This window comes from Metarhizium robertsii (assembly GCF_000187425.2).
Source record: "Metarhizium robertsii ARSEF 23 chromosome Unknown MAA_Scf_7, whole genome shotgun sequence".
NCBI classification, from domain to species: Eukaryota; Fungi; Ascomycota; class Sordariomycetes; order Hypocreales; family Clavicipitaceae; genus Metarhizium; species Metarhizium robertsii.
Genome location: NW_011942215.1, coordinates 913555 through 941104, shown reverse-complemented (window position 1 = coordinate 941104; position 27550 = coordinate 913555). Strand labels below are relative to the sequence as shown.

Genomic DNA, 27550 nt, shown 5'->3' with positions numbered 1-27550 from the left:
GGGCTGGCGAGAGCTTGAACCACCTGGATGGATCGATGTTGAGCCATCCAGCAGAAGGCGAGCGAGGGGGGCACTCCTGCCATGCTGTGTATGTCCATATCAGAAGTACTCCGTACCAGACGGGCGTAACCACCTGAGCAGGCAACAAAGGTACCTGATACATGTAAAATAAGTGACCCGGTGCCGACTTGGAGGTACCTGTGTCAGTACCTGGAGGTCAGCGACTCACCATTGAAGCATGGTGCCGTCAACTGGTGCCCTTCGGGCGGCCGATGGCAGAACTGAAGCACCAGGCTTGAACACTGCTGGGGGCGGAGGAGCCGCAGAGGGCGACCCACGGCGTGTGGCAAGGGACATAGTGACCTGGGTCTAAGTACACGCGGACACATGCGTAATGGGTGCTGTACTGAAGTATCGAGGTACATGTGGGAGGTACGCCGGTCGACGACATGTGGGCTGGCCAGGTGGGCATGGGCGTGGCCGTCGACAAAAGGCGTGAGCGAGACATCTCTGTCTGGTGGGACGCGGATGCAGACCAAGCCCGAGACGAAGCCGCCGCAGGCCACACCAACGCCACACGCAGACCAGAATACGCAGCCCTCACGCAGACACGCAGACGCAGATACGCAGATGCAGACATGGAACGGCGAGCATGCTTTGCACGCTCGGGGCACGGAGGACGGCATACGGAGTACGGCAAGCCTACGCAAGAGAGCCCTCCAGGGCAACCCAGTCTGGCATGGCGTGGCGTCGCATCATCTCGCCGAAGGGAAGCAAGGTACAAGGAAGACGTCGAGTCGGGCTCCTTGCACTGGGCTTCACGGCTTCACAACGAACTCATGCTCATTATGCCATTATTCCGTGAGGCGATGCCATACAAGGGCACGTCGAATGTCATTACCCTGGCACCGCAAGGCGATGCCGAAGCCCCCCTTTCGTAAGGCACAAGGCACAAGGCAGCACAACATCGTCAAACGACACACCTCCAGCCTGCGTGTTTGGTATTGGGAAAAGACGCCTCGTACTCTCTTGATCCTGTACAACTCTTCAATCCAGCACCGAGTACGGAGTAGAACTCCAAAAAAAAGTACCCACCCATTCATTCATGTTGGAGCTTCTGACAAGGCAGTTCGTATCAACACCATCCAAGCAATACTATGTTGTTTGCATGGTCGGCCCAATTAACCCCGAGCCACATACTCGTCCGTGTGCGTGCCAACCCTGATAACACTTCAAATGCTCCAAATAACCTCCTCAGTCAGCCTATACTCAACAGCTCGCTGCAGATTCACGGTATAATAAAGACTGGCTTGCCTGCCCGGGTCCTGCAGCGCACACAAATGCGCACGCCGATATCCAATGTTGCATCACCATCCCAACCTGGCACGAGGTTGTACCAGTAATGGAGCCCGCTCCCCGTCACCCAGGACTTATCATCCGTCATCCGTCATCCACACCGTGAGACAAGTCATCCTTTCCGGTCCAGTCATCAACACGACAAAGCGAGACTACCATCCCAAATAGGCCGTCCAGCCAGCCTTCCGAGTCCAGAAGACACACCATTACGCTTTTTGGGTGCTGATGTGGCGTCACCGGCTGGAGTGAATGTGTGTACAATGCTGCGAATGAGGCCTTTGTACGGATTGCCTTCGCCATGAAAGTGCCAGGTTCGCAATTGTCTAGTCCGTGTTCGCCTAGGCTGACAAACTCAAAACCGGAAACCTCAGTTCCCCGTCACCACCATTGGCCCTTGGCCCAGCAACAAGAGAAACACTGTCCGTCCTCCAAGTTCAAGGCCGCCAAGTCCTGATGATGAGTGGAGGGTGGCCGAACCACCCGCCATTGCCCGCCGTTGCCAGTCAGTCCACAACAAGGGAGGCCGAGCCGACTATTATTGTATTATTAAGTTAGTTCATCACCCCAAGGCGCATGTGGGTTCGGGTGTGCGTGGGAGGAGCAGGAATGGATGTACATCCGCAGTACATCCCGCAGCACCTTCAACATTCTTCAGAGTTCAGGGCAGGCTGAGTCCTAGGCAGTGGTGAAGTGAACAGGGGTACTGACGGGCCATAGAACAATGACTCAAGGGACAAGAATAGGCAATCTTGAAGTGCCAGACCTGAATAGATCATGATGATGCCGTCGAGCCCAGCCATGCTAACAACCCAGGCAGGTGTAAAAAGAAAGTCAACAACAGAAGCTTATGCCTCTTCCGCAAGTCTTTGGAGACCACGTCTGAGCAGGGATATGTTTGCGATGCGAGTGTGTCGGGTTGGGCCCAAGCATCACACCAATTGACGTATGTCACTAATTACCCGACAATGCCGCCGCTAGATGAAACAAAAAGAGATATGCCGAGTTGAGATGATGGTATTGTACCTTATGCTAACCAGCTGGGGGGGAGCCTGGCTGCACGTTCAGCCGGAGCTTGTTTTCTATTGCCAGATGCTTAATCGCTTCGCCAGCATGTTCTCATGGACTATGCTTGACGAGGGTGGGTACATGTTTTTCGCTGCGGCAACCCGGATGCAATCATAGGCGATTATGATTATGCCATGATGCATATAATAGGATAAAGGACGAACTTTGCTTCCTCTCTTGCGCAGGAAGACAAACACAAAGCCTGGCACAAGCCCGAGTTTGTCCTCGGCGTGAATAAGCCTTGGCCACCCAGACCGGCGATACGGCCAGGCTTGAGCCTATTTTGGGCTCAAGCCGTGGATCCACAAGGCACTGAGGTCAAATTTATTGTCAAGGACTCGCTTCGGCTGATCTAATATTGTACGGAGTACGATATACCCAGGTAGGTACCTAATATATGTCAACAAGTACAAGCCTTGTACTGTTCATGGCCGAACAGAGGGCAGGACAGTCCGAGCAGACGACCGCAGTACATAATGACTAGAGGCCATATCTCACCACTAGCCCATGCCCGGTGCAATAGTACTTCATCCACCCGGTCGATGCCCCAGCTCGATACTTTGTTGTAATTGCAGCGGTTGAAACTATTGCGGACGGTCTGAATTGTGGCACAACTGGCGGGGTGCCCTTCGTCTTCAACATGAGCCAGATGGCTACGCTGCAGCCAGCCCGTGGGGAGAGCCCATCAGTCGAGTGGGACGGCCTCGCTATAGAACTGGTGCCATACTGTATGTACTCCGTACTACAAGGACGTCCCTGGCCGGGCCTCGCATCCGAACGTGGTTGCGGCTAATTGGCGATGTCGCCGGGCACTAGCACTGGCCGGCCACGTTCATGTTGGAGGCGATCCAATTGCACACTTCATGCACAAGCAAACAATGTCGTTGATACAGCGGTGTGTGTGCATAGAACGCCAGAAATTGCTGCTGGTCTGACAAAGGAAAAGCAGGAACGATTGCTGCGTAGTTGCCCAGAATGCACGTTACCCATACAGTTGTATTGACCGTCGAATATGTACATACAACAGGGCCAAGCTCCACTCAGATCCTGAAGTCGTTGCCGACTGACCATCTGACCCCTTGCAGGAGCTTCGAGCCAGGGCCAACGTTTGTGCCCTTGATCGTAGCCATCACTGGCCGTATTGTTCTGTATTCTAAAATGTACGGAGTATTCATTCATCCAATCGCCTTTTTAGTTCTTATTTCCGTCACAGTCACCACGTCTTTCCACACGTGCGAAACATACTTTACAAATCCGAGTAATGATCCCTTCACCCGACTCTGCACCAACTCTTGGAGGAAACCTCCTTGGCACGCCAATTGGAGCTAGTAGTAGTTAGCCCGATTGCCTGAGGGAGATGTCGAGCAACGCGCCTCGGGGTTTGAAACACATTGACATCCTCCTGGAGAAAGCAAGCACCCAATGTTCACCTTGGCATGCCTGTCTGTTATTAATCCTGCGATAGATTCAGTGCCTGCCCCGCTCTCATCACCCCCCCTCCAGCATCTGTACTCTCTTCGGCTCTTGTTGCGTCAGGTGACAGGTTACTGGGAGGTGTGGGAGCCGACCATATTCGGCTTAGTGTTTTCGCCGCTGTTGCTCAGGGTCGGCTCAGCCATTTGATAGGGGTTTTCCGAGCGAGGGAACTTGGCGCGCTGCTTTATGCAAGTTTGTGCAAGCCCATACGGTAAGTACTTTAATCTAACTAAACCCAGGGTGCAAACAGCCCACCTTCGATCCTTATTTCCTTACCCAGCCAAGCAGGATTGTTAACACAACCACCATTCGCACCACGTCGCTTGTAACTCTTATATGATTCCCCGACTACGATGTAGCGAGTGCGTGCGCGCATGTATTCAGTAATTCATGACTGCATACACCAATTTGAAGTTCCCGCTATATAAATTCTGACTGCATCTGTATCCCTGAATTAGGATAATTGCACCCAAGTCATAGCACTCCTTTTTGCACTCTATAAACCTCCTCCCCGTTCATCAAGGTAGAGAGAGGCCAAGGCAGCGGCTCCTCTATGCGCCCTAAACCAGGGGTTCGCCATGTTGGATCTTGGCCGCGCCATACTTCTCCAGGCGAATCGCCTGGATGGCAATGAAGCCACTGGTGTCCTCTGGGCTGAATCCCTCGAGAGTATCCATACTAGCCTGTTCCTCACTGTATAGGTTGCTGTCCGGCGCAGAGCGGGAAAGGACATGAGCTGCTCCCTTGTATACCATCATGTTGACTGTGCCATTCACATGCTTCTGGCTGTAGATGATGGAGTTTTCGAGGAGCTCACGCTCGGGGGAGAAGTACATGCCTAAGACATTTGTAAGACAGGACCGTCAAGATCATCCAAAGAAGATATACCATTGTAGAGGCACTGGGACCACTCGTTTCCGATCCAGGACATAATTCCGCGAACCTTGGAGTCCACGGTCATACCTTCGAGATCAACGTGGGCTTTGGGTTATTAGCATCATCGATTGAGGGGTAGAAGGGTAGAATTCTCACTTACCTAGACGCAGCACCGTATGGGCTGGGGCATCGTAGCAACCTCGGCTCTTCAATCCGATGAAGCTTGCGATATTGTCAGTACAAGTTCGGGTCTTGGGGGGAGGGGGGCTGATGGTGGCGGCGGGGATGGTAAAATACCGAGATTCGACGAGATCCTGTCGACCGACGCCGTTGGCGCCTGCAATCTCATTGAGCTTCTTGAAGAGTGCGACTGAGTTGGTGTAGGTTTCACCGCCTTCCACATCAAGCTTGACAGGGATGCCAGCCTTGAAGGTGACAGAGAACTTGGTCGGGACATCGGGCGCATCGAGCGGATCTGGGTAGCGCAAGAATTAGCTCGGGAGTCTACCGCGGTGAACCGGAGCCAGTGCAGTATATTACATACCAACAGATTTGGTCCAGACATCCTTGGGCGCAACCATCTCGGGCTTTTCGAGGATGCCCGATTCGGCTGAGGTATGTCTTGTATACTTGTTAGTTTTACTTGAACTCCCTCATGGTAAAGGGAAGAAAGGTGAAGTAGAGGGTAATGAAGGAGAGAAGAGATAGCCGTAAAAAGCAGTATAGTTGAGGAAGACAAAAAGGGAGGCTATCGTCAAGTTGACAAGCCTCGAGAACTCCCTTTCTAGTTTGAAAGACTACTTACGCCAGGTTGGCATCGAGACTCCAGGGAGACTTGGGAGAGGACGAAACTGGGATGTTGTTCTCGGCCGCAAACTTCAGGAGGTCTTGTCGGCCCTGGAAGCGGTTGAAGAACTTCGGCATGCGCCACGGGGCGATGATAGACATAGTAGGATCGAGCGCTCGCCAAGCTAATTCGAACCTAACCTGGCTGGATGAATATTAGCTTCCGTACAATAGTGATGTTTGACCTTGAGTAGATGGTCATCCCATTTCTGTATTTTGACCACTTGATGGAGTTGAGAAACCCGGGCGCCGTGTGGGTCCCGGAAACCTTCAGAGACGGGAGTGAAGCCGATCCCGGAAGGTCATCATTGTTAGCTGCGAAGGTCAGACCGACCGCAGCAACGGCAAAGGCCGAAACTCCATCATTGCTGGCGCAGGCTAGCTGTGGACCTTGACCAAATGCCAGTACTGCTCCTGACCAGCAGCTCTGCCGCTGGCCTAGTATAGCCATACCATCAAGGGGACCAAATATATAAATGGGGTGGCCATCTACCTAGGGCCATGGTTTTTGCAAGAACATACTCATTCTACTCGCAATTAGTAGAGATCCGGTAAAGATTTGGGAGGTAGATTCGACTCACCCCCTTGCCAGTGCAACCGTGGCTGAGAATCTGGCACTTGTACTTCTGGGCGGTGCGGACGAGGGCGCGTGCCAATACTGGCCGGGCAAGACTAGTTCCGAGAAGATATCGGTCCTCGTAAATGGCATTGCATTGGATGCCACGGAAAACAAGTTCCTCAAGGAACTCCTGCTGAAGGTCCTCGATCACCATGCGCTCGGCACCGAGAGCCAGAGCCTTCTTCTCGACGGCGGCCCAGTCCTCGTCCTGGCCGACGTTGCCGAGATAAGCAACCACGGTGTAGCCCTATAAACAGAATACATTAGCGACATGATTTCCAGAGTTTTCCTGTATCCTTCGTCGAGTTGTAATAATAGAAAGACTGGTGCAGTACAGGGTGATAAAACAGAGAGAAAAAACAGCCGACAAGAGCGTTGCTATGCTTCGCAGCCAAAAACACTTGTAAAAAGCAGTATAATGAGAGGAAGAACGATGTAGTATAGGGTGATAAAGGAGAGAGGGAAAATAGCCATGTGAAGCAGAGTTGAAGACAAAAAGTGAGGCTATCGTCAAGTTAACAAGTCTCGAAACAAACCGACCTCAAGGCGAAGATACCGGAGTATGACGGATGTGTCTAGGCCTGTGATGTATTAAAATTCGTCAAAAGATTCGAGGTCGGAGAGCAGAGGTCGGAGAGTGTGGTGGGTGGAGATCAGCGAGGGTAGCGCGCACCTCCAGAGTAGGCACTGGAACAGGTCAGGTCAGCTCAAGTTGCACCATAAAATCAAACATTATATCTCTTACAGGCAGACTCGTTTGTTGTCAGACATCTTGCACGGCGTGGATTAGAAGCGCAGAGAGACGATAGCAGCAGGAGAATGTGGCAGTAGGAGAGAGTTGAAGGGGGAAGATAACATTGAAGCGCTTTAAATTTTCTTGCTTTTCTTGCCAGTAGAGTGACTCAATTCCCCTACCCCACCTTAGTACCTATATAGCTCTTTAGCTGCCGATTGGCTCGTGGAGACTCACTTACCTAGGAAAATTGTATGGCAGAGGAGGCCCCGCGAGCCAGTTGGCAGCTAAAGAGATACTAGGTACACATCCCTCAATGAGGGGCAGCGGGCGGTCGAGTGCACCCAATGCACGCTAAAGGGTAGCTGAAGCACCAGACCCGTTGATACCCTCGCTGTAGCACTACGAGATATCGTCAATAGTGCTACAGCTTCTCTGGCCGCAACCCGCCATAGTGCTACGAGACGTAGGAACTCACATGTGCATTCAATACGCGTTGGCCTTGCGCAGCTGTCCTAGCAACTTGAGGTCAAGACTTCAGCAGATAAGCAATTAGAATGCAGCGAGGATAGCCATGCAGCGAGGATAGCCATGCAGCGAGGATAGCTAAAGTGCTATCAAGCATTGGTAGCGCGCTGCGAATAATAGGCGACCATCAAGAGACATGCAAACCTTCAAATAAAGTCAAGACGTAGAACGGTAGCTGCTCCGTTTTCTGTAAATACGAAATGGTAGATATCATTGGGAGAGAGAAACCGAACCTCGAACGTAGAGATTCGCATCACAACAGCTTTACCCAGCAGAGAATCTGGCAACAATAGAAGTTCTAGGTCAGGTCTAGCTAAAATAGGTAGACCATCACTTTCATCACAAGAGTCAACCGCAAGAGTCAATCGTAGAGTTCAGCAGTACGGATGAACCAAACAGGTCAAGCACAAAGGTCAATCGTAAGGTTTAAATGCACAGGTCAACCACAAAGGCCAACACGGTAGATATTATTAAGAGAGTATTTCCGAGCCTCAAGAGGTCGATTGCACCACAAGACGGTAGATAGTATAAAAAGCTAAAAGTTATGCAGGGTGGCTGAAAATGTACACCGCTCAGGAAGCACAACGCCCCACCGGTATCCTGCTCAGGGTAAAAGCAGCGCTGTTTCGGACTCACTTCGTTCAAGTTCGCGCCAAGGCAAACTCATCTACCAGGTGCAATGGTCTTCTACATGGTCGACAAGTCTCCCGATAGCCCGCCTGCCCGACAGCCCATCTTGACCAGCCAAACAAGTCGGAATTCGACCAGTTTATTACTTGTCATTTTTACTTTGTGCGCCGCACGCGTTGCTAAGAAAAACGCAAAGAGGCGAGTAGACTGCCATAGGCCATTGAAGCCTGGTCTAAGTACCTTGTCACCTATTGAGACCTCATCCCTCACTGAACTCAGGAAATCACTAGACACTGAGCAATACCAGAGAATGCCTTGGGACCACACCTTACATGTCAAGTACCACTGGGGTACCTTTTGCATCTTCAATGGTGTCCTCGTGGGGCATGGTGTGCCCGCAACACCAAGACGATTTCCTGGCAACCTGGCTCTTGGCTCGCATGGTAAGCCTGCACCTAACTGCGGAGTACGGAGTACCAACCAATTAATTACTCTGGAGTCTGGCCAGCCACACCTCTAGTTGGAGCCTGGTATCTTCTCGGTCAGCATACATACATACGATACAATGATGGGACGACACCGCCGTCCTATATACCGTGGAAACCTCCTTAGCTGATCATTTGAGCTCATTTTGAACAAGGTGAAGTTATTGCCCATTACCTTTTTATAACAGAGTCTTGCCCACTCTTGCCCACGAAAACTGGTGACAGTGAAGGGGGTGCTGTCCGCCAAGAAATCAAGGGTCCTACGATCTTCCATTGCCCTGCGTGCCTGAAACGCCCATATGCTCGATCTGGCTGATGTACGGAGTACCTGTCTGAAACACTCCTTTGACGACGCACTGATGAGATGTACGAGACTGCTTGACAGTGACATGGTAATAATCCGGAGTAACCGATGGGGCAAGGAGAATGTCGCCGATTATTCCTTGCTTGTAAACCGTTTCTGAGCATTGCATTCCAAAGTATAACTCTTACTAGCAAGATATACGGGGAAGAGGCTAACAACCTTGGTTATTGCAGGACCGAACAGGGCATTGAGAGACGCGAAATTTCTCAATGCGTCGAATACATTTGCTGCCTCCTGCATACACAAGCAAATAGCCATGTTGTGTTTGTCGGGTCAACGAGGTTCTTCTAAAGGCAGAACGGTTCGGTTTGTCCTGGCGTGGCACTATTCCATAGAAGATATAAGCGCGCGATCACAAAGTTTCGCAACTCGAAGCTTATCCAAGACATGTCGTTTTGCCGCAGCGCCCTGGCGACGTATTTGTTCCACATTCATCTCGCTGTCCGACAAAATGGCCATTGGGGACCCACATGCGCCAATGTTGAAGAGTCTCGAGCATAGACAAGAAAGCGGTAGAGCACTATTGCAAGGAGCTCCTAATTGGCAGCCAACGCCATGTACTAGGGGTTGATACATCTACGAGAGTTTGTCGAGAGGAACAGGAGATGGTGTGGTTTAGCCCACCGCACAACCCTTGAGCCCACGGATAATTAATAATTGGCAGGATGCAGGGTAGTGAGACCTTGGACGAACATCCCGTGAAACAAGAAGCAGAGAACAAGAGGTGTTTCAGCTGGGCTGGAGGGACGAATGTTGCCTGTCATTTGGTCACATTCCGCACCACGCCGCACACCAGGAGCATCGCATCCAATCCCATTTTCCCTGCCAACCTACGGAGTACGGAGCATGATCTACTACTATCACCCTGATAACCGTTCAATCCTCCCATGTAACAAGCGTCTGGTGGCTCCGCTGTGGCTGGGCATTAGCAACTGCCCATGTCAGTGTCTGACGTATGTAAGGACACGAAGTTGTCCATGTCTGCAACAGAAACAAATCTGACGTCTTTTGTTGACCGCATGCAGGTGTCGGAGTCGGGTGCATGTTGGGACACTGACTGTACATTGTACATACAACTGCGGATGGCATGTCGGAGGCATGTCGTAAGTCTGTCCGTCGTGCTTATTGCTTGTCCAGTTGACGGACGCCACACGAGAGAATCCCAACATTTGAACTGTCCGGACGAAGCCGCTGCAGAGTATATGCCAATCGGGTAAGGCGTCCTGCGCTCGACGTCACTAGTGACTGCGAGACACTGCGAAAGAAGACCGGGCAAAGGCGCACCATGTCTGATCACGAATGTCGAAGCAAATCGGTTGTGATCAGATTCGGCACAGGTGCAGCACAAAGCCAGCAATATTCTCGAAGCAAGCAAGGTTAGGGGGGGGGGGGATATGGAGAAGCGAGCATCATCTCACCTCATGGCTGTTGGGTTGGATGCCGGGTAATCGGTCCATTTCACTCGGACGCAGAAGGAAGGCCGGTGCGTGTGCCTGGAACGGCGACCCCATCATGCCGCCAATTCGCCAATTCGTCAAGTCGACAGGTGGCGGCCGGGCTGGCTGTCTTATGCGATGACCGATTTGGAGTTGCACCGCACCACAACTCAACAAGGGCGCCATAGACTAGTACCATCGTGTACGGAGTACTCGGTACTCGGTACAATATACTATCGAATAGGCGGCGGCTAGTTGCGACCCAAGACTCATCGAGGTTTCCCGTTGCAGGCCAGCGGCGGTGTTGCCCTGGTCCTGGAGGCAAAGCAGAGCAGCCATTGGCCCAATCATCAGCACTCGTCTTTTTGGCGGAGGACAGGTACGTGGGTGGCTGGAAGCCAAAGGTTACCTCGCCTCCGCAGCATGTTGGATAGCAGTTGCTTTTTCGGAATTCCTTTTTCGTCGCTTGGGGCGCGTTCCTTGGTTCCAACAGTGCGCAACACTTAGCGCTGTGATTGCTTGCGGCTCACCGTGAATACTCTTATATCCCCATGTATTCATCACAGGGAACACTCTCTGACAGACGAGTACTCTGAACACCTGCCCGGGTGAAGCTGGTGGTGAAAAGGCAACATGGAATGAACCGCTTCATTGTGCCTCTAAACCGGGGGAATATATAACCACACAAAACCACTCATAATACAGAGTACCACGCAACCATTTGCCCATTCTCGTGGGTCACTTTGGCCACCAATTCAATACTGACCAGGGTGTTTCGAATGCAGACGAGTGGCATGTTCTGGTCCGCCACCAATATCATCATGGCAAGCCACACGCTTATCAACAGATAAAGGCCTCCTCAGATGGCCTTGGTTGCTTTCGCCCACCCATCAATTGTCGACCACTTTCTCCCGACAGGAAGGTGGTCGACCAGCCTATCCCGCCGCAGGCCTTCATCGCCAGATGGGTACATATGTACATGTATGCAGTTGGGTTGCCGCATTCGGCTATTGGTGTTGAGGTTTCTCCCAGTACCACCACCCCAGAAGCTTCAAGGGCGGGGGGCCCAAAAAGTGGAACAGGGGGGGGGGGGGGGGATGTGCGAACTGCACAAAGTTGGCCATGCAGAGAGTAGTCTTCTTGGAGCGTGCCATGGAAAGACGTCAATTGTCGATCCAATCTGGAAGGCTGAGGGCCATCCGGACCGTCTTCATACACCCCGCTCTGCCCTCCTCCCAATGAACATGTATATGTACGTGAACCTTGAACCATTCCCATGCCTGTCGTTCCCGGTGGAGCAAAGATTGATAAAAAAAAAAATAAATAAAATAAAAGATCGACCTTGCCACGCTAGGAGCAACGTTGTGAACATGTTATATCGCCCGGGGACAGTTTACTTGTTCCACGGCTACACTTGGGCAAGACGTGGGGTGGAAGCGGGGATAACAGGTTTCGGTTTCCATGGCTGTTCTTTTTTTTTTTTTTCTTTAAAAAAAAGTGATTCATCACGTTTCCTTGTCTTACACCTGGATAATGGACAAAGGCGTTGTATCGATATCCACCTGCGTCAACGCATTCCGTACCGGGTCCGCCCGACATGCATACATAAAGTATATCCATTGTATGTATGTACAGCCATGAGTGTATTTCCCCGCCGGTGGCGAAATACATACATACATACATACAGGCAGTATTTAGATTCTGGCGTTGTGTCGCGGGAGCGGTGTTTCCCGGTTGCGGATACTACTTCTTTACGTATCGATATTTCGTCGACGTCCCGGCCCACTAATAGTCGCACGACGGGCGTATTCGCGCGGATATACGGCGTGGCACGGCGCGGTGATGCAAAATGCAAAAACAGCAACATCAGTCGGTACGAGAAAGCCGCCAAGCGAAATGTCACGCGATTGTCGAGGACGAGATGGCTGCCACGGAGGTTGCGGTTGACAATGTTGTGCATGTGCGGTTAGCTAGGGGTGCATCTGAGATCTGTATGTACATATACGCCGAGGTGTGTGCGGCGCTGGTGGAGCGGGTTGCATCGGGGGCCCGAGGGGACATTCATTAGCTTTCAAATTATGCTCAATGTATGAATCTGTCGAGCACATTCCCACGCGCGCATGGTCATGGTCATGGTCATGTTTGGCATCAACGGCGTGGTGTTGCGTTGGGGACAGGCAATACTGTGGTGAAGGGAGGACGGCGCTGCCGGGCATCCAAGTGTGAAGCGAGATGAAAGATGCCGGCCACGTATAATTCATTCAAAGTTGGCCAACTGATACACGCTGTTGTTCCTGTACGATGGTGTTGAGGGGAACCGGTGGAACTCGGCTTGACATTCATCTTGACGTGGGCATCGCAGCCCGTTATCTCGTCTTGTAATTGAGACAAGACACGATGCAGACCACAAACACGTCGACTCGTGCACAAGGAACAGAGCGAGCACGACAAGACGGACAGGACAGATGGGCGTATCGTGTTGCGTAGTAGGTCGGGCATCAACACCAGACAACCGCAGGGCCGTTGGCAAGACAAGCTCGCAGTATATACTACCAAGACGGGTGTATTCTGCAAGAGCATGGCAAAAATTAGCCAGACTAGCAACAAATTGCACAGCTTCGATTCACGGCCCTCTTGTACAATCCATCTCCCTGACTCATCCTTGGACATGTTTGTTTCTCTGCGCAGCAGCATCGTCAGAGCTTTGGATCTGGCATCGAAGCGTGTCTGGAAATCAGGCACCTGGCAGAATCAGCAGAACTGCGCAACGGCTGATTCACCATTTCCCGCAAAATAAAAACACAGCCCCGACAAAAAAGCAACATGATGGCCGATGACTAGAGACAAGGCAAATGGAATTTTTTTTTTACCCCCTCTTCATAGTACTATCCTGGCGAATTAATCACTGCCCGCGCCGGTTCGACAAGTCCCGCTCCCGACACAAACACACAAGATTTCCCACCGTGGTCGCTTGGCAAATTTCCCGAAACCCCATGGTTCCCTATTCATCGTAGACGCTCGGCGGAGGTGATGGTACTAAAGACGTCCGTCTGGCTAGTAGTAATCGTAGTCGTCGTCGTCGTCGTCGCGTTCACTGTCGTCATTATTGCGTCTTGAAGAGGAGGATGGCACAGTGGCCGAGGTAGAAGTAGATGAAGTGTTTGGTTTCTGCCACAAGTCAGTTGATTTCGCTTCAGGGGGGGGAGCCGTCATGACGAACCGTGGGTGACGAAGCTGCCAAAGTTGCGGCCAACAATGCAGTGCCAAGTCGGGCCCTTTCGCTCGTCAAACTGCGCATCGTTAACAACGGCCGGGTAGGTAGCGCGGCGATGCGGGATTCAAGGGGGTTGGACCAACTGTGCGCTTGATGTGTTGGGCAATGTCCTGTGGTGTTTGTACGTATTAACAAAGATGCGCCCCGGGGGTGATGGACCTTGCTCGGTTGCCTATACTTTTTCAATGGTGAACTTGGACATGGCCTCCTGGGCTACGCGTCGTCAGTATCCCGTGCCAGAGTGCCTTGTTGCGACGTGCCCCCCGACGTACCGACTTCGATCGACTCTTGCTGCATGTCCTCGGTCTGTTTGGCACCCGTCAGCTCGCCGTTCGGCCTCTTGTCGTCGAACGCCCGCTCCTCACCATGTCGGCCGACTTGATCTGGGCTGACGTCGAGTGTTAGCAAGGGTTTCCAACGCCCGGCGCCGCGGGGGATCCGAGGGTCCCATCACTGGGGACGGGCTCGTCGCACCTTCGAGCTTCTCCCGGGGAGCGGGAGTTTCTGCCTGCTTGTCCGCCATTTCGACGCAAGGTGGGGGGATATGTCGCGTCGCGTGTTTTTTTCTTCTTCGTTTTGCGCGTCGTGTTCCTGTGCTAGAGTCTCAGCACTAAATGGCCCTTCGGAAAGTGTGCATGCCCCCTGATTCGGGCGGTTGGAGTCTTGCCATCAGGGAGGCGTGATGCATAGGCCAGGTTTGAGCTTTGGGGACATTGGACCAAGGACTGACCCCTATTTGTGTAATGGGCAGATGCGTTACGGAGTTGCAGTAAAGGGGACACACGCACTGGTCGGTAGCCGCGATGGTCGGGGCGGGATGGCGTTGGATGCTGGATCGTTCGGTCACAGGCGGGATGTCGGTTGTTGTATTCAACGTTGTTGTGTTGGAGATGGCAAGGTCTCGAGCTGGACGGCGCGAGTAAACAAAGCTCCAAGTTGGCTTGAGCCATGTGGGACGAACAGCCGAACATTGAGGAACATTAATCCTGGCAACTCCCGCGTCTCCACACGGGAACTGGGATGGAGTCTGATGGCTTGTATGGGCATCACCGCTATTGATTTTTTTTCTTTTTTCTATTTTCTTCTCCTCTTCAATTATCAGCAACTCCTTCTCATTACAGATTATACAACGCCGCCTAGTTCAGCTCCAACGGGTTTTCCGCGAGGTAGTCCTCCAAACTGTGCAGCTTCCCCCGAGCCTGGCCCGCCGCCCAAGCCACCAGCTCCTCCGTATTCTCGCCGTAGTATCCAAAGTCCTGTATATACAACAGCATATGCACAATGTAATCCCCCATGGCTGGAGGCAAGAACTTCCGAAACGCGTCTTCCGGCAGCTGCCTGTAAGCAACAGTCTTGCCGGTACTCCTGCTAATGATGCCCACGATTTCCTCCATTGTGTACAGCCCCGTGGCCGCACAGAGAGTTTTGCCTTGAAACGCGTCCGGGTTCGCCAAGATCGCAGAGACGTACTTGCCCGTCTCGGTGATGTCTATGAGCGGCAACTTTGTGGCGGGAGAAGCAACGGTGGCGAGCACGTAGGTGCCATCGTCGGTGGCGTTGGGCCGCAGGTTTGTTGCGAAATTCTGCATGAAGGAGCCCGGCGCGAAGAAGGCGCTCTTGACCGGCAGTGTCCGTATGTATTTCTCGACCTGGGTTTTGCAGTCGAAATGCCCTCCCTTGTTATACCTGCCGCCCGAGTTCTCCTTGATGGAGGGCAGCGTGCTGAAGATGAGATACTTTGCGCCCACGGCCACGGCGGCATCGGCGATACGCCGACCCTGCGAAATCTCTCGCTCTTGCAGCATGCTGTCGTAGATGGTGGCGGTGAGAAAGTATACTGTGTGTGCGCCTTGGAGGGCTTTCTCGACCGATGGTGTGTCGTCGGCGTTGCCTGTGACGACCTCGATGTCCTTTTGCAGGAGATGCTGTGCTGCCGCCGTGGATGCGTCGCGGGTTACTGCTCGGATTTTGTATTCCTGGCGAAGAGTCGCATCGTCGAGGACCGAGTTGATGACCGACCCGCCCTGGTTACCTGTGGCCCCGAATACCACGAGGAGTTTGCTCATTGTGTGTATATTGATGATTGAGGGAGAGCCTAATGCCAAGCGAAGTTGATGATGATTTTGCTGGAATCTTGTGTCTGTCCTTTGGGTAGGTATAAACGTTGCATCAGCGTTGGAGCAGTGGCGGTTGCCAGGTTAAATACCGATCTTGACTTTTGCAGGAATAGAGTTCAGCAGCCATAGAAGCGGCCTGTTCCAAGGGCGCGAGTGCCGTCACGGAATTAGGGAAACATTTGCAGCCAGTTACTCCGGTCATCTAAGAATAGACCTTGAGCTAAAGAACGCCAAAAACCTTTGCACCGAGTGGTGTAAGCGGCAACAATGCAGTGAAGCCTGTCAGCCTCGTCCATATGCAAACACACCAAAATTACCGGAACTACCATGACATGGTCCATGCCCATCGTTTCATCGGCCGAAGGTTGTCAGTATATCAACGTTAGAGACTCGAGATGAAGACGGAGTTGAACATGGTGGGTGGAAATAAGGCGGAGTTATCTATCTCCTACGCTAACCCGGTTTCATATTTAAACAAATTGTGTTTGGTTCAACTTAATGTTTGTAAACTGCCCAGCGAGTGGTTTGGTGCCTTTGGCTGCTCTTTCGTCATCCATTGTCGACCGCCTCGGGCCGCGGATTGACAATGGTTGCGGGAAAAGAGCCTGACGGTGCTCATATCCTCCTCTTGTCTTCCGAGGTAGGGGCTTCCCAGGATCAAATCTTGCTCGGTCGGGCCCTCGGCCTGTAAAACCATGGAAACGATGCCCAGCGCGATTTGATGCATTGTATGGTGGAGCGCCCGCGATATCTTCTCAAGGGCAATGTTTGCATACCTATTCGCCATAGTGCGAAGCTCGAGCTTTCTTCATGTAAGGAGACATATAACATATATTCTTCACACCGATACCTGGGAGGCAAGACTGCCAGAACCCGGCTGTGATTTGGTCGGCGTCGACTCAGGAGGAGCCGGTGGTGATGCTTTAATTCTTTGATCGTGGCAATATAGGAGTGAGAACCCTTCCAAGGCAACTCCTGTTCTCTTGTGGTCAGGACGCGATGGCCACACCGACCGTTCTTGATCCCCAGCCGTCTCTCTCCGTTAACTCGTCCACCGAGGACGCCAAGTCCGAGGTGACGGGGTTGTCGATGACCCTTCTGATGGAAAAATGTCGCTTGGATGAGGGAAGAGATTCACCTCGCAAGCCGTAACTGCATGATAGAATGTCCGCCCAGCACCACAAAGCCTGGAGCTCCGTCTATGGGTATTCTCGGTCAAGCCATCAGATCGCGGACAGCACTCAACTTTAATATCGGTCACCGTCATCCTCTTCCGTTGAGGCTACCACCTCTCAGCCCTGGCATATTCCATCTGCTCAAGCTTTTTATAATCCAGTTTGTCTGCCGCCGTAAGAGAGATTTCCGGCAACACAAAGATTCTCCGGGGCATTTCGTGAGGGGGTTAGAGCATCGCCAACGAATGTCTTGATATCCAACTCGTCCAATGCACTTCTTAACGTGCTGGGGATATGATACTCTGCCAGTAGATGGTCGTCACGAAAGAGCATAGCAGCAACTCCAAATTCAGGGATGGCTTTGAGACTAAGCGCTTCCAAGTCGTCGAGGTTAAACCGGAAGCTGTGCAGCTTGATCTGCCGATCTTTGCGGTTAATGCTGGTCTCTCTAAAGGCGCTATCCCAGTTAGCATAGTCGCGCGTTTTGTACATTCTCCTTGTCGGAATGCGCAAGACGGAGTCGGCGAGTAATCGGTTTGCGTTCTCCATGGGCTGATCTATCTATCCATTTAATACTCGGATACCCGCCAGACACAGTTCCCCCACTGCGCCTGGCGATAGCAGACAATGGCTGCGATCGAGTGTATATAACCTGCTAGACGGGTTTGCCTGGCCAAGTCTGGCATCCTCGTTCAGTGCCAGTTGTTTGATTGCTGCGCCAAATGTCGCTTCCGTCGGGCCATCCATGTTGAACAGAAAACAGTTTTTTTCCCACACATCAGGTTCTTCTGAAAGGAGACCAGGCCCTTGCGAGTACATGGCTCCTCGGCCTTGGGCTGGCCAGTGGACCTCAACGTGATGCATATGTTGGCGAGATCATATGGGCGAGCGATATTGTCGGATAGTCTACTCCATCTCTTGTGGCATAAGGACGCGTACGATAATAGGTACCAAGAGCCTCTCCTCATCACCTTGCAGAAGGCAGTTCACTCCGATCTGAACAATAGACCAAACATTGCATATATCCTCTTCGGGAAAATGGGCAGTAGAGACAAGACTTGTAGTCGGCACTGGTCTCAAAAGATCATGTTCAGGGGAACTCTGGAGTGCAAGTCGGTGCGGCTGTTGTCCACTGAGAGAGACTGTTCTCCCTCTTCATAGAGAGAAGCAGGGCAGAACTCTAAGGATTAACGACAGCGTCTTTCAGCGATGACGGTAATAGAAACAATCGCCAAGATAGAGATGTCACCCCTCTGGCACTCTACAGCAACGAGGATCGCGGCCAGAGAGTTGCCGTCCAGCCAGACAAAACTGCCATCTCCTGCGGCGCTCCTAATGTCGCCAGAGCCGAGTCCAAGCACCGTTGATATTGCCTGTACAACCTCAGATATTACGAACCGTCACTGCGGATCTTTGACTCCATGAATGCCAGGGTTGACTCGGTGTTCTTAATCACTTGCTGCCACCGCACAAGTACCGGCCAATACGATTGGAAGAGCACTGTAGGACTTGAAAACCAGGACTTCCCGAGGCTCTCTTGGTTCCTTACTTTAATCCTGCGGGGTGATGTGATATATATTCGCGTATACATATATATGGCAAAAGCCCGGGTCGAGGCCGATGTTGAGCGCATCCCAACGCCGATAATCAAGTTCATGTGTAACTACCCATCAGCGACTAGGTGTTCCACGTGATACTTTCGGGTTGAAAGGAAATTTCGAAATTTGATCCAGCCGTATTGAAGGTGAGTATGGCGGCCTTTATCGCCTATGATCCGGCATGACGCGTGGGATAGCCTCCCGCAGCGAGAGACGCAGCCTTGTGTCTGCAGCGGCATATGGAACGCGTTTCATGAAATATAGTATACCAAAGCCGCAGCTTTGGGTATTCAGTCATTCCCAAGGTCAAACCACGAACAGCCGGAAGAAACACGACAGTGCTCATAAAAATCTATCGGTCTCTGTATACTCCAACACGGTCCGTGTAATGTCGAAAAGCACAAGGTAAGCAACTGCTGCCGAAGTGTCAACGGGATTGACGGGACGATATTGGCAAGTATTCCTTAAGTATGCAGTGTAAAAAGAATCAAGGTCGCATAAAGAAGGGGGAAAGCACGGTGGTCATTCATAAACCGCCTCGCGGTTGAGGTAATTGCCGCACAAAAAAATATGAAGGAACTTCAAGGGACAAAAAGAAACTGCTTGATGAGACTGGGACTCGAACCCAGGAGGATTGCTCCATCAGGAAACTGGTAGTTATTAAGGTGACCTTAACCTGACGCCATAACCAACTCGGCCATCTCACCCGATGTTGTTGTTGGCGACGGGGCTTCTTATCCATTCTCATACAGAGAGCCGGAGCGCACAACCAGCAAAAAAAAAAACGCAGGGCGCCACATTGGAAGGAGGCGCCGGCCATTTGTGGGGTCGTTGCCCTATTGCTACCCATTTCATAGTCCATATCGACTGGGTCGTGATATCGGGGCCAGGAAAAAAAAAATCACGCTTCCAGCCAGCACCAAAGAATAATCTGCAAGTGGATAAATGCCTGCCTAGTAAGTACAAGGTGTAATGCTGTATTATTTTACCAGAAGTTATGTATTTTATTATCATAGTGGTCAAAATATGTGACTATCCTTTCTGCCGGCATGTTTACTAATTTATGGCCAAAATCTCTCAGAAGTAGCAGGTTACGACTGTGATAGTAATTTACAAATAGCCTCATGTATACCGACACTTGAAATATATGGCCAATCGGTATTTTCACGTCCTGAATAACATGCACTGTCAAAAATAAATATTGCTAGTATATACCTACTCATAAGGGCAAGTAGCAAAAAAGTATAAAAAAAACCACCCAGGTGGAAAAATAGATGATGAGACTGGGACTCGAACCCAGGAGGATTGCTCCATCAGGAAGCTGGTGTTAAGGTAACCTTAACCTGACGCCATGACCAACTCGGCCATCTCACCGATGCGATTGATGACTTTCAAAACGTTATTTACTATTATGAGCCACTTCTGCCTATGGTGAATTAGCCGACTTGTTTGTCGAACAATACTATGGAATTCCGTAATTATGCACTAAAAGGCATTATATTTTGGATTATTTCCTCCTTAGGATAGTAATAGAGAAATAGCTTTTTGCTCTGTTTTTTTCTCGTTTTAGTCGGCGTTTATGTGTAGTAATTTATGTGGGTGGTAATATAGCGAAGGGATGAAATCTCACAGGAAATATGCGCTTTGCAGGCAAATCTATCCGCTGTTCCAGAACATCTACGAAAGACCTTTAAGGATATTAAATCCGAGAGAAAAAGAACGAAGCCGCTCCATACTACAATTTGATTACCCACGAACACGCGTAGACACGCTCTTTGTCACGAAGCGATGCCCATCCTTTGAATTTTCGAAAAAAGCAGGTTCCAGGGTAGGTTAGAGTAGAGTGCACATGTAGGACATCTGCATGCACGGACCAAGGGGCAGCACCGATACCCGACCACGATAAGAACGAAACTTTTTTTTTTTGACCCGCTGCTTCGTCTATTCCTCCTCACCATCATCAGGCTGTCTGCGGGCGGACACCAACAGCATGACTTGATACTCAGCCTACCTAACGACATTCTCCTCCTCATAATCACAATCATGTCTACTTCCCGAATTTTTATCAAGGGCCTGCCCCCCAACATCACGGAGGCCGAGTTCCGTAAACATTTCTCCGCCGGAAATCGAGAGATCACGGACGTCAAATTAATCCCCCAGCGCCGGATAGGATATGTGGGCTACAAGAGTGCGCATGACGCAGCTGGCGCTGTCAAATACTTCAACCGATCCTACATTCGCATGTCTAGAATATCAGTCGAGACTGCACGACCCGTAAGCCCCCCTATGTCTCGTGTTGCCTGCCATCCATCGTAATGGTCGCTGATGGAATGTTAGATCTCAGACCTAGCCTCGAGAAAAGGACACAGTGGTTCCTGTAACCTCGGTGCTCCCGAAGATCATACTGCTCCGAGGTCAGCTTCTGATCATGATGTAAACACGAAGAAGCGGAAGCGAGAGGAACAAGAGACTGCTGATCCAAGGCTGCGGGAGTTCCTCCAGGTCATGAGGTCTGGTCGAGAAGGCGCCGTTGCCGATGACTCGAATGCTGCCGTTGGAGCAGATCATGCGTTCAGTCACGGAGAGGTCGCTGTCCCAGAGGGGGAAAGTGATGACGAGTATGAGCAAATCCCGTCGAGAACAGAGAAATCAAGAAGGATAGAGCCCCGCCAGGACAAGTCAGACAACGTTGCTCGACAACCGCCACCAAGGGATGAGAGGACTCCCAAAGATAATATCAAGGAGGCTGGTGAGAACAAGGCTGAAGCAATTGATTCAGAGATGACTGATCAAGGTCCATCGGCAACTGGCGCAACTGACGACGATTGGTTGCGATCTCGGACTAATAGACTGCTGGATCTAGTTGATCCTGATGACCTTGCCTCTGGAGCAGTGCTAAACCCGGTGGATGCTACCACAGAGCAAGACATGGAGAATGACAGATTATCGTCGCATTCCTCCGATGAGGTGACACCTGGCACAACAACTGATGTGGCGACGAGCAAGGAGACTGCGACGGAAGATGCTGTTAGCGCCATCTCTCGCACGTCTCGGCTTTTCGTCCGGAACCTTCCTTACAGCGCCACTGAAGATGATATACGGGAGACATTTGATAAGTTCGGGACACTCCAAGAGGTACGTGGGTAAAATCAAATCCGATCCACTCCACCCGCCATGACTTCCTCCCCGAAAAGGCGCAATGATGAACCCCATGATAGGGACAGCTTATACCTCGGTATATGATGTGAACCTGGGCGAATATTTTAGTAGATGCTTCGATTTCTGAGCCTATATTTTGATTACACACAGCCATGTTGGATGGAGCCTTTGGTTATTTTTGTCCCCACGACACACATGAAAACTAATCTTATTCTTGGTCCAGGTTCATTTGCCATTGACTGCTGCCGGGGCAACAAAGGGCTTTGCTATGGTGCTTTTTACAAATTCATCTGACGCGGTCCGGGCATTCCAGGCACTGGATGGGGTGACCTTTCAAGGGCGTATCCTCCACATCATTCCAGCCGATGCAAAACGGGAGCAGGGGTTGGATGAGTTTGGCATATCTAAGATGCCTCTGAAGAAACAAAACATGATACGTAAGAAAGCAGAGGCAGCTTCCAGCAGCTTCAACTGGAACTCCCTTTACATGAGCCAGGATGCTGTCAACGCCTCTATTGCCAGCCGACTGGGTGTCTCAAAATCCGAGCTGCTTGATCCTACATCGGCTGATGCCGCCATCAAGCAGGCCATTGCAGAGACTACAGTCATCCAAGAGACAAAGGCTTATTTTGCGGCCAATGGGGTGGATCTGGACGCCTTCAAGTCGCAGAGGCGGGGTGATACCACCATCTTGGTAAAGAACTTTCCATTCGGGACTACGATGGAGGAGCTTCGCAAAATGTTTGAGGAGCATGGCCAAGTCCTTAGAGTTCTCATGCCCCCAACGGGCACTATTGCTATTGTCCAGTTCGCACAAGCAAACCATGCAAAGGCCGCTTTCGGTAAGCTTGCATACAGACGAATCAAGGATAGTGTACTTTTCCTGGAGAAGGCGCCCAAGGATTTGCTCAGAGGAGATATCTCGGAGCAGACCAGCCGGGCAACCGATCAGCAGGCAACAGGGGTGCGAAAGTTTACCGTCAGCGACTTGCTGTCAAGCGGTGATAAGGCGGAAGAGGTGGAAACGACGTCTCTGTTTATCCGCAATTTAAACTTTGCCACAACCACTAGCAGGCTGGCTGAGGCTTTCGAGTCTCTCGACGGATTCGTGTCAGCAAGAGTCAAGACGAAAATGGATCCCAAGAAACCAGGCCAAACGCTTAGCATGGGGTTTGGTTTTGCTGAGTTTCGATCTAAGACCCAGGCTCAGGCAGCTCTCAAGGCAATGGATGGGCACGTACTGGATGGTCACACTCTGGGCGTGAAAGCGTCACATAAGGGCCAAGATGCGGCCGAAGAACGACGGCGAGAAGATCGAGCGAAGAAGGCGGCGGCCCAGAGGACCAAGATCGTCATTAAGAACTTGCCTTTCCAAGCCACAAAAAAAGATGTCCGGTCACTGTTCGGGACGTACGGCCAGCTTAGATCTGTCCGCGTTCCGAAAAAGGCAGACTTTACCGCAAGAGGCTTTGCATTTGCCGACTTTGTTACTCCTCGAGAAGCGGAGAACGCGCTAAATGCGCTCAAGGATACTCATCTTCTCGGGCGCCGCCTAGTACTAGATTTTGCAGAGGCCGAGGCGGTTGATGCTGAGGAAGAAATCGAGAAGATGCAGCGCAAAGTAGGGGGCCAAGTCAATAAAGTAGCCCTTCAGCGACTTACAGGCGGAGGGAGGAAAAGGGTCACTATTGGCAACGACGAGGAGGAATTCGACACTTAGTGTAACAAGGAGGCAGAGCAATACTATTTGGCTGCCGCCTGCGGATGCAGCACCGGACAGTACAGCGCCTATAGTTGATCAATTTTCTGCCCTATCGTCACTAGCCCAGGCTTTCTGGGCGGTCTCCCTTGGGAAGGGGCAGTGTGCGCTTCGACGAGCGGCCTGGACGCACGAAATGGCGAGCCTGGCCGACAACAAACATGGCGTGTTGATGAGCCGAGTCGGAGAAACCAAGAATTCGATTTTCGGAGTAGACGGCTGTGAAATTGTCTGTTTGTCTGATGGCAATCTCTTTCGCATACCGGCGGCCGCCTGGACAACACCTCTCTGAAGGTGTGTCTCTCCAAGAGGCCATGACGGGCCTTGGTGTGCTGGACCCGCTCAACCCTCCCTTGCGTCCCAACGCCCTCGATGCAGGCCGCTGCAGACACTTTAGCTACCATGTGCCCGTTGGGTTTTACGACAAGACCTTCATTGGCCGGAGCTCTCGTCTCTTTCGGTCGCAGACATGGGTGCCGACTAAGACCCATCCCCCACTGCCTGGACACCCCAGGCGCCTCCTCCATCCCATCCCCCCCCTGCCTTGCTGGGCGCTGTGTAGATAGATCTTGATATTTAGGTTGAGGGGCGAGAAAAGGATGGGTAGCTCTGTCAACCCTTTGTCAATATGATCCGCTGGAGCTTGTTGTCCTCCACCTATAGGTCTTGGATTTATACAGTCTTAGATCCTCCCGGGAAATAGAGCTTCGTTCCAGTCGAACCCATCACTCTCCTCAGATCATACATTTAGACCACCATTCCACATCCCAAAATTCCTCTCTACATATCTTGTCCTCTCCAACTCGCTCTTCCTCTTCCCACTCCAACTTTGGTTGCCATTGTGCGAGGCATTTTTGCAGCTTCAGCGGGCTTGGTTCTCGTTCGTTGCGTCTCATCGACATTCCTTGTGCCACTCTTTTTTTTGCCTTTGCAGTTACAATGTCTTCACTCTTTCAGCCAAGACCAGTGCTGTCATCACAGCGTTACTCACAGTCACCAGACTATGTTGATACCAGACGTAGTATCCATAATGGCAGACTACCTCTTCGAGAGTCCACTGGCAATGCTCAATCCCACAGCTTTAATGGCTTAGTCTCTTGTTATCAGAATCAGGTGGCCTTAGCACCATCTATGCAAACCACTATTCCTGCTCCCATGGTTCCTTCACAATCCCTCGATTGCCTTTACAGAGTTCCGACTCCTCGTCAACAGGCTCGTTTTCAGAGGAGGCCCAAGACTTCCGTCAATCCCCTCTACTTCTGGCCAGCTTTTCGCCAGTATCGTAACAGGCAGGCTCACAAAGATACCCAAAAGGACAAGGGTGGCGTCTGGCGTCGACCGGAGCTTGAAGATGCCTTCGTCGACTGTAAGTGGTTGCCCTGCTGCTTGATGCAGACTTTGAATTCAGTCCGCTAATAGCCGTCGTCAGCTGTACTGCTCATGCCTCACATGGGCCGCCGCAAGTTCTCCATGGGAGGCAAACTCCACGGCCGCAACATGCTGATCAGCGAGTACATCTTTGTGATTTGCATTGCTCTCTTGGGGAGCAAGGAGATTTTCCGAATCGACAATAGTAATGAAAGCATCGAACAGATGGGACGCAAACAAGTGTCCAGCCATATGCAAGTGGTGAAGAAGTTTTTCGAAGATCTTCGTTGCTGTAAGTTGAGCGTCTTGGCATACATTCTTTGCAAACTGTGCCTGCCTATGGGAGATGAGGGATACTAACCCAGTCGTCGCAGTCCACTTTTTGTTCCCGTCAGAGGAAAAGAAGGAGCCTGGCTCGACAAACTCGGATGACTGCTATGACGAAGAAGAGCAGGAGTCATTCAAGTCGAACCCTGTTCTTACGGCTCTGGCAGAGGGCCGAGTTCCCGATGTCAAACCCAACTATGAGTACTTCTCCCAGCTTCTGGCCTTGCAGTCATCCATCTGCACACGACCGAAGACGTGTGAGATTTTTGTCTCGTCTTCTGATATCAAGATTCGGGATGATGTTGCCTACGATGTTCATGATACCCCCCTGGACCAAGCGTCCTTCCCTCACTTGAATAAGTACACCAACTGTGACGACAGTCCCAACGTCCTTGGCAAGGATGTCCTTTTGCACGAGTACACTCGATCTCTTGACCGAACCACGTCCGCCTGCGCCAAGTCTGTGACCCGGCGATGGCAGCATGATGCCCCTGCCATGTATGAGACTCTCGAGCTTCCCTCTAGAGACGAGGAGTGCTTGCTGCTAGAGATGTGCGCCACTCTGGAATTGCACGAACATGCCAAGTTCCCCTCTGGATCGGAGCTCACGGGGTTTGTCGAGGTTGCTATTACACAGCCTGCTCTGCAGAACCATCGGTGGAAGTGCATCACACGCCTTACGAGACCCGCAGAGCTCCACAGCGATGAGGGCAAGCATGGTGTTTACACGAATGACAGCGGAATCCACCGCCGTGGATGCAGCGATTCCAAGGCGGAGTGCGAGTGCCACACCCGCCCTCGTCAGGATATTCACGTTCCTTTCCCTGCAGTGGAGTGGGCCAGCATTCTTAGCATGGCGGTGCAATATCCCGATGTTGAGCACCAGCGCCTGAAGGAGAAGCGACGCAAGTATGCCGATGGCGACGGCAAGAAGGAACTCGAGAGAGCTGGTAGCAAGCGCAAGCGCTCCGAGGATGAAGGCGACGCTGCCTCGTGGACTCGCCGAGAACCGACTGGCAGCGACTTGATTTGCAAGGTGGCCATGTACCAGGAGCTCTGGTCTTGCGCGCCCGATTCTACGCAGTGGACTCGCCAGGCAATCATCTTTTGGAGATTCAACACGACCAATCAGTGGCACAAGTACAACCCGGTCTTCAAGCCTGCTGGGACTACCTGGCGATGGCTGACTATCAATGACCCAATGTCCCGGTACCATCAGCAAAAGGCGCTGGTCTATCCAACGGCAAACGTCTCTAGAGATGCTCTCATGTCGCCAACTCCCACCATCCACCAGCACTTGACAGCAGCAATGAATGAGACTTTCAACTCTTGGGACCAAGGCAGCAGCGCGCCTCACGTGCCACATGTCCCGCCTCTGCAAACTCCCAACAACAGCATCGGGCTTTTTGATTCATTCTCCAACGGACTAGCCACGCCACCACCAACGGCAACTCTGCCCCCAGCATATCCCACGGGAAATTTTGACAGCCGAAGCGGGAGTTTTGATGCTCGTAGTGCCAGCTTTGATACCAGAAGTGGCTCGTTTGATGGCAACCTGGGGCCGAACAATGGAGTAGCATTCCTCCCAACGACCGGTCCGCCACCGCAACACGAGCGCCAGCCAACAGCCCTTGGCAACAACAACCAGCCTTTCTTCGATGGACAGCAGTCCTTCTCCGAGGTGAAGCCAATCAACACAGCGGTCAACTCTTACATGACTGCCAGCACCTCGCTCGAACTCCCCAACCAGCTCGTCTACGACAACTCTGGCGTGGATACCAGCAACATGCAAGGATGGGACATGTCTGCCCTAGACGGCTGGTCTGCAGCAGCTTCGGCACCAGGCAGCGCCACGGCAGAATGGGGACCAAATACCAAGGTTGAATCCCATGCGGGAGATCATCACGGTGCCATGTGGGCTCCTCCCCATTGGCCCCTATCTGCAGGAGCAGCGCCCAGCTCCCACGAGCGAGGTGCGAGCCCCCGGCCCCTCAAGAGACGGAGAGAGACTATGGACGTTCATGTGCCCGTCACTGCTGGATGGTGATGACGATTGATGTGAAACTAATGTAGGCGCCCTATCTGGCATAGGGACGCATGTGTCACAAGACGTGGTGAAATTTGTATGGAAATGTGTATTAATTTTGGTGTTGGGTGGAACAATTTCGTCATGGGCGCTGGAGGCGTATTCTTACGATAGGATATGGTCTTGTTTCTCTACTAATTATTTTGATGGGATGATGATAATAATACCACATACTTAGACCTTTGAGCTATGAACAATTTTGAAACAAGTCTGTTTTTTTTTTTTTTTTTTCATTTTTTTCATTTTTTTTCATGATAGTACTTGCCCACCCAT

The 27550-nt window shown here is 51.7% G+C and overlaps 6 protein-coding genes across 6 annotated transcripts; 3 read left to right on the top strand and 3 right to left on the bottom strand.

Annotated features, from left to right (window-relative positions):
• Window positions 1-449: 449 nt before the first annotated feature.
• On the top strand, window positions 450-941 carry MAA_00688 (uncharacterized protein; the record flags this gene model as incomplete). The annotated part of the gene is made up of 1 exon (XM_007818686.1): window positions 450-941. One exon carries the CDS (start codon window positions 450-452, stop codon window positions 939-941), a length of 492 nt encoding a protein of 163 aa, XP_007816877.1.
• A 3516-nt stretch (window positions 942-4457) lies between these two features.
• MAA_00689 (Argininosuccinate synthase) lies at window positions 4458-7009 on the bottom strand (the record flags this gene model as incomplete). The annotated part of the gene is made up of 11 exons (XM_007818687.1): window positions 4458-4735; window positions 4786-4878; window positions 4934-5248; window positions 5318-5394; window positions 5579-5764; window positions 5841-6057; window positions 6113-6146; window positions 6201-6485; window positions 6779-6819; window positions 6912-6925; window positions 6984-7009. The coding sequence occupies 11 exons, from the start codon at window positions 7007-7009 to the stop codon at window positions 4458-4460; spliced, it is 1566 nt and encodes a 521-aa protein (XP_007816878.1).
• A 7815-nt stretch (window positions 7010-14824) lies between these two features.
• On the bottom strand, window positions 14825-15754 carry MAA_00691 (hscarg dehydrogenase; the record flags this gene model as incomplete). The annotated part of the gene is made up of 1 exon (XM_007818689.1): window positions 14825-15754. One exon carries the CDS (start codon window positions 15752-15754, stop codon window positions 14825-14827), a length of 930 nt encoding a protein of 309 aa, XP_007816880.1.
• Window positions 15755-17130: 1376 nt separating this feature from the next.
• Window positions 17131-17529, bottom strand: MAA_00692 (uncharacterized protein; the record flags this gene model as incomplete). Its single annotated transcript, XM_007818690.1, has 1 exon — window positions 17131-17529. The coding sequence occupies one exon, from the start codon at window positions 17527-17529 to the stop codon at window positions 17131-17133; it is 399 nt and encodes a 132-aa protein (XP_007816881.1).
• Window positions 17530-20621: 3092 nt separating this feature from the next.
• On the top strand, window positions 20622-23457 carry MAA_00693 (RNA recognition motif domain protein; the record flags this gene model as incomplete). Its single annotated transcript, XM_007818691.1, has 3 exons — window positions 20622-20852; window positions 20916-21713; window positions 21961-23457. The coding sequence occupies 3 exons, from the start codon at window positions 20622-20624 to the stop codon at window positions 23455-23457; spliced, it is 2526 nt and encodes an 841-aa protein (XP_007816882.1).
• A 978-nt stretch (window positions 23458-24435) lies between these two features.
• Window positions 24436-27238, top strand: MAA_00694 (transcription factor AbaA; the record flags this gene model as incomplete). The annotated part of the gene is made up of 3 exons (XM_007818692.2): window positions 24436-24862; window positions 24926-25156; window positions 25239-27238. 3 exons carry the CDS (start codon window positions 24436-24438, stop codon window positions 27236-27238), a joined length of 2658 nt encoding a protein of 885 aa, XP_007816883.2.
• Window positions 27239-27550: the final 312 nt, after the last annotated feature.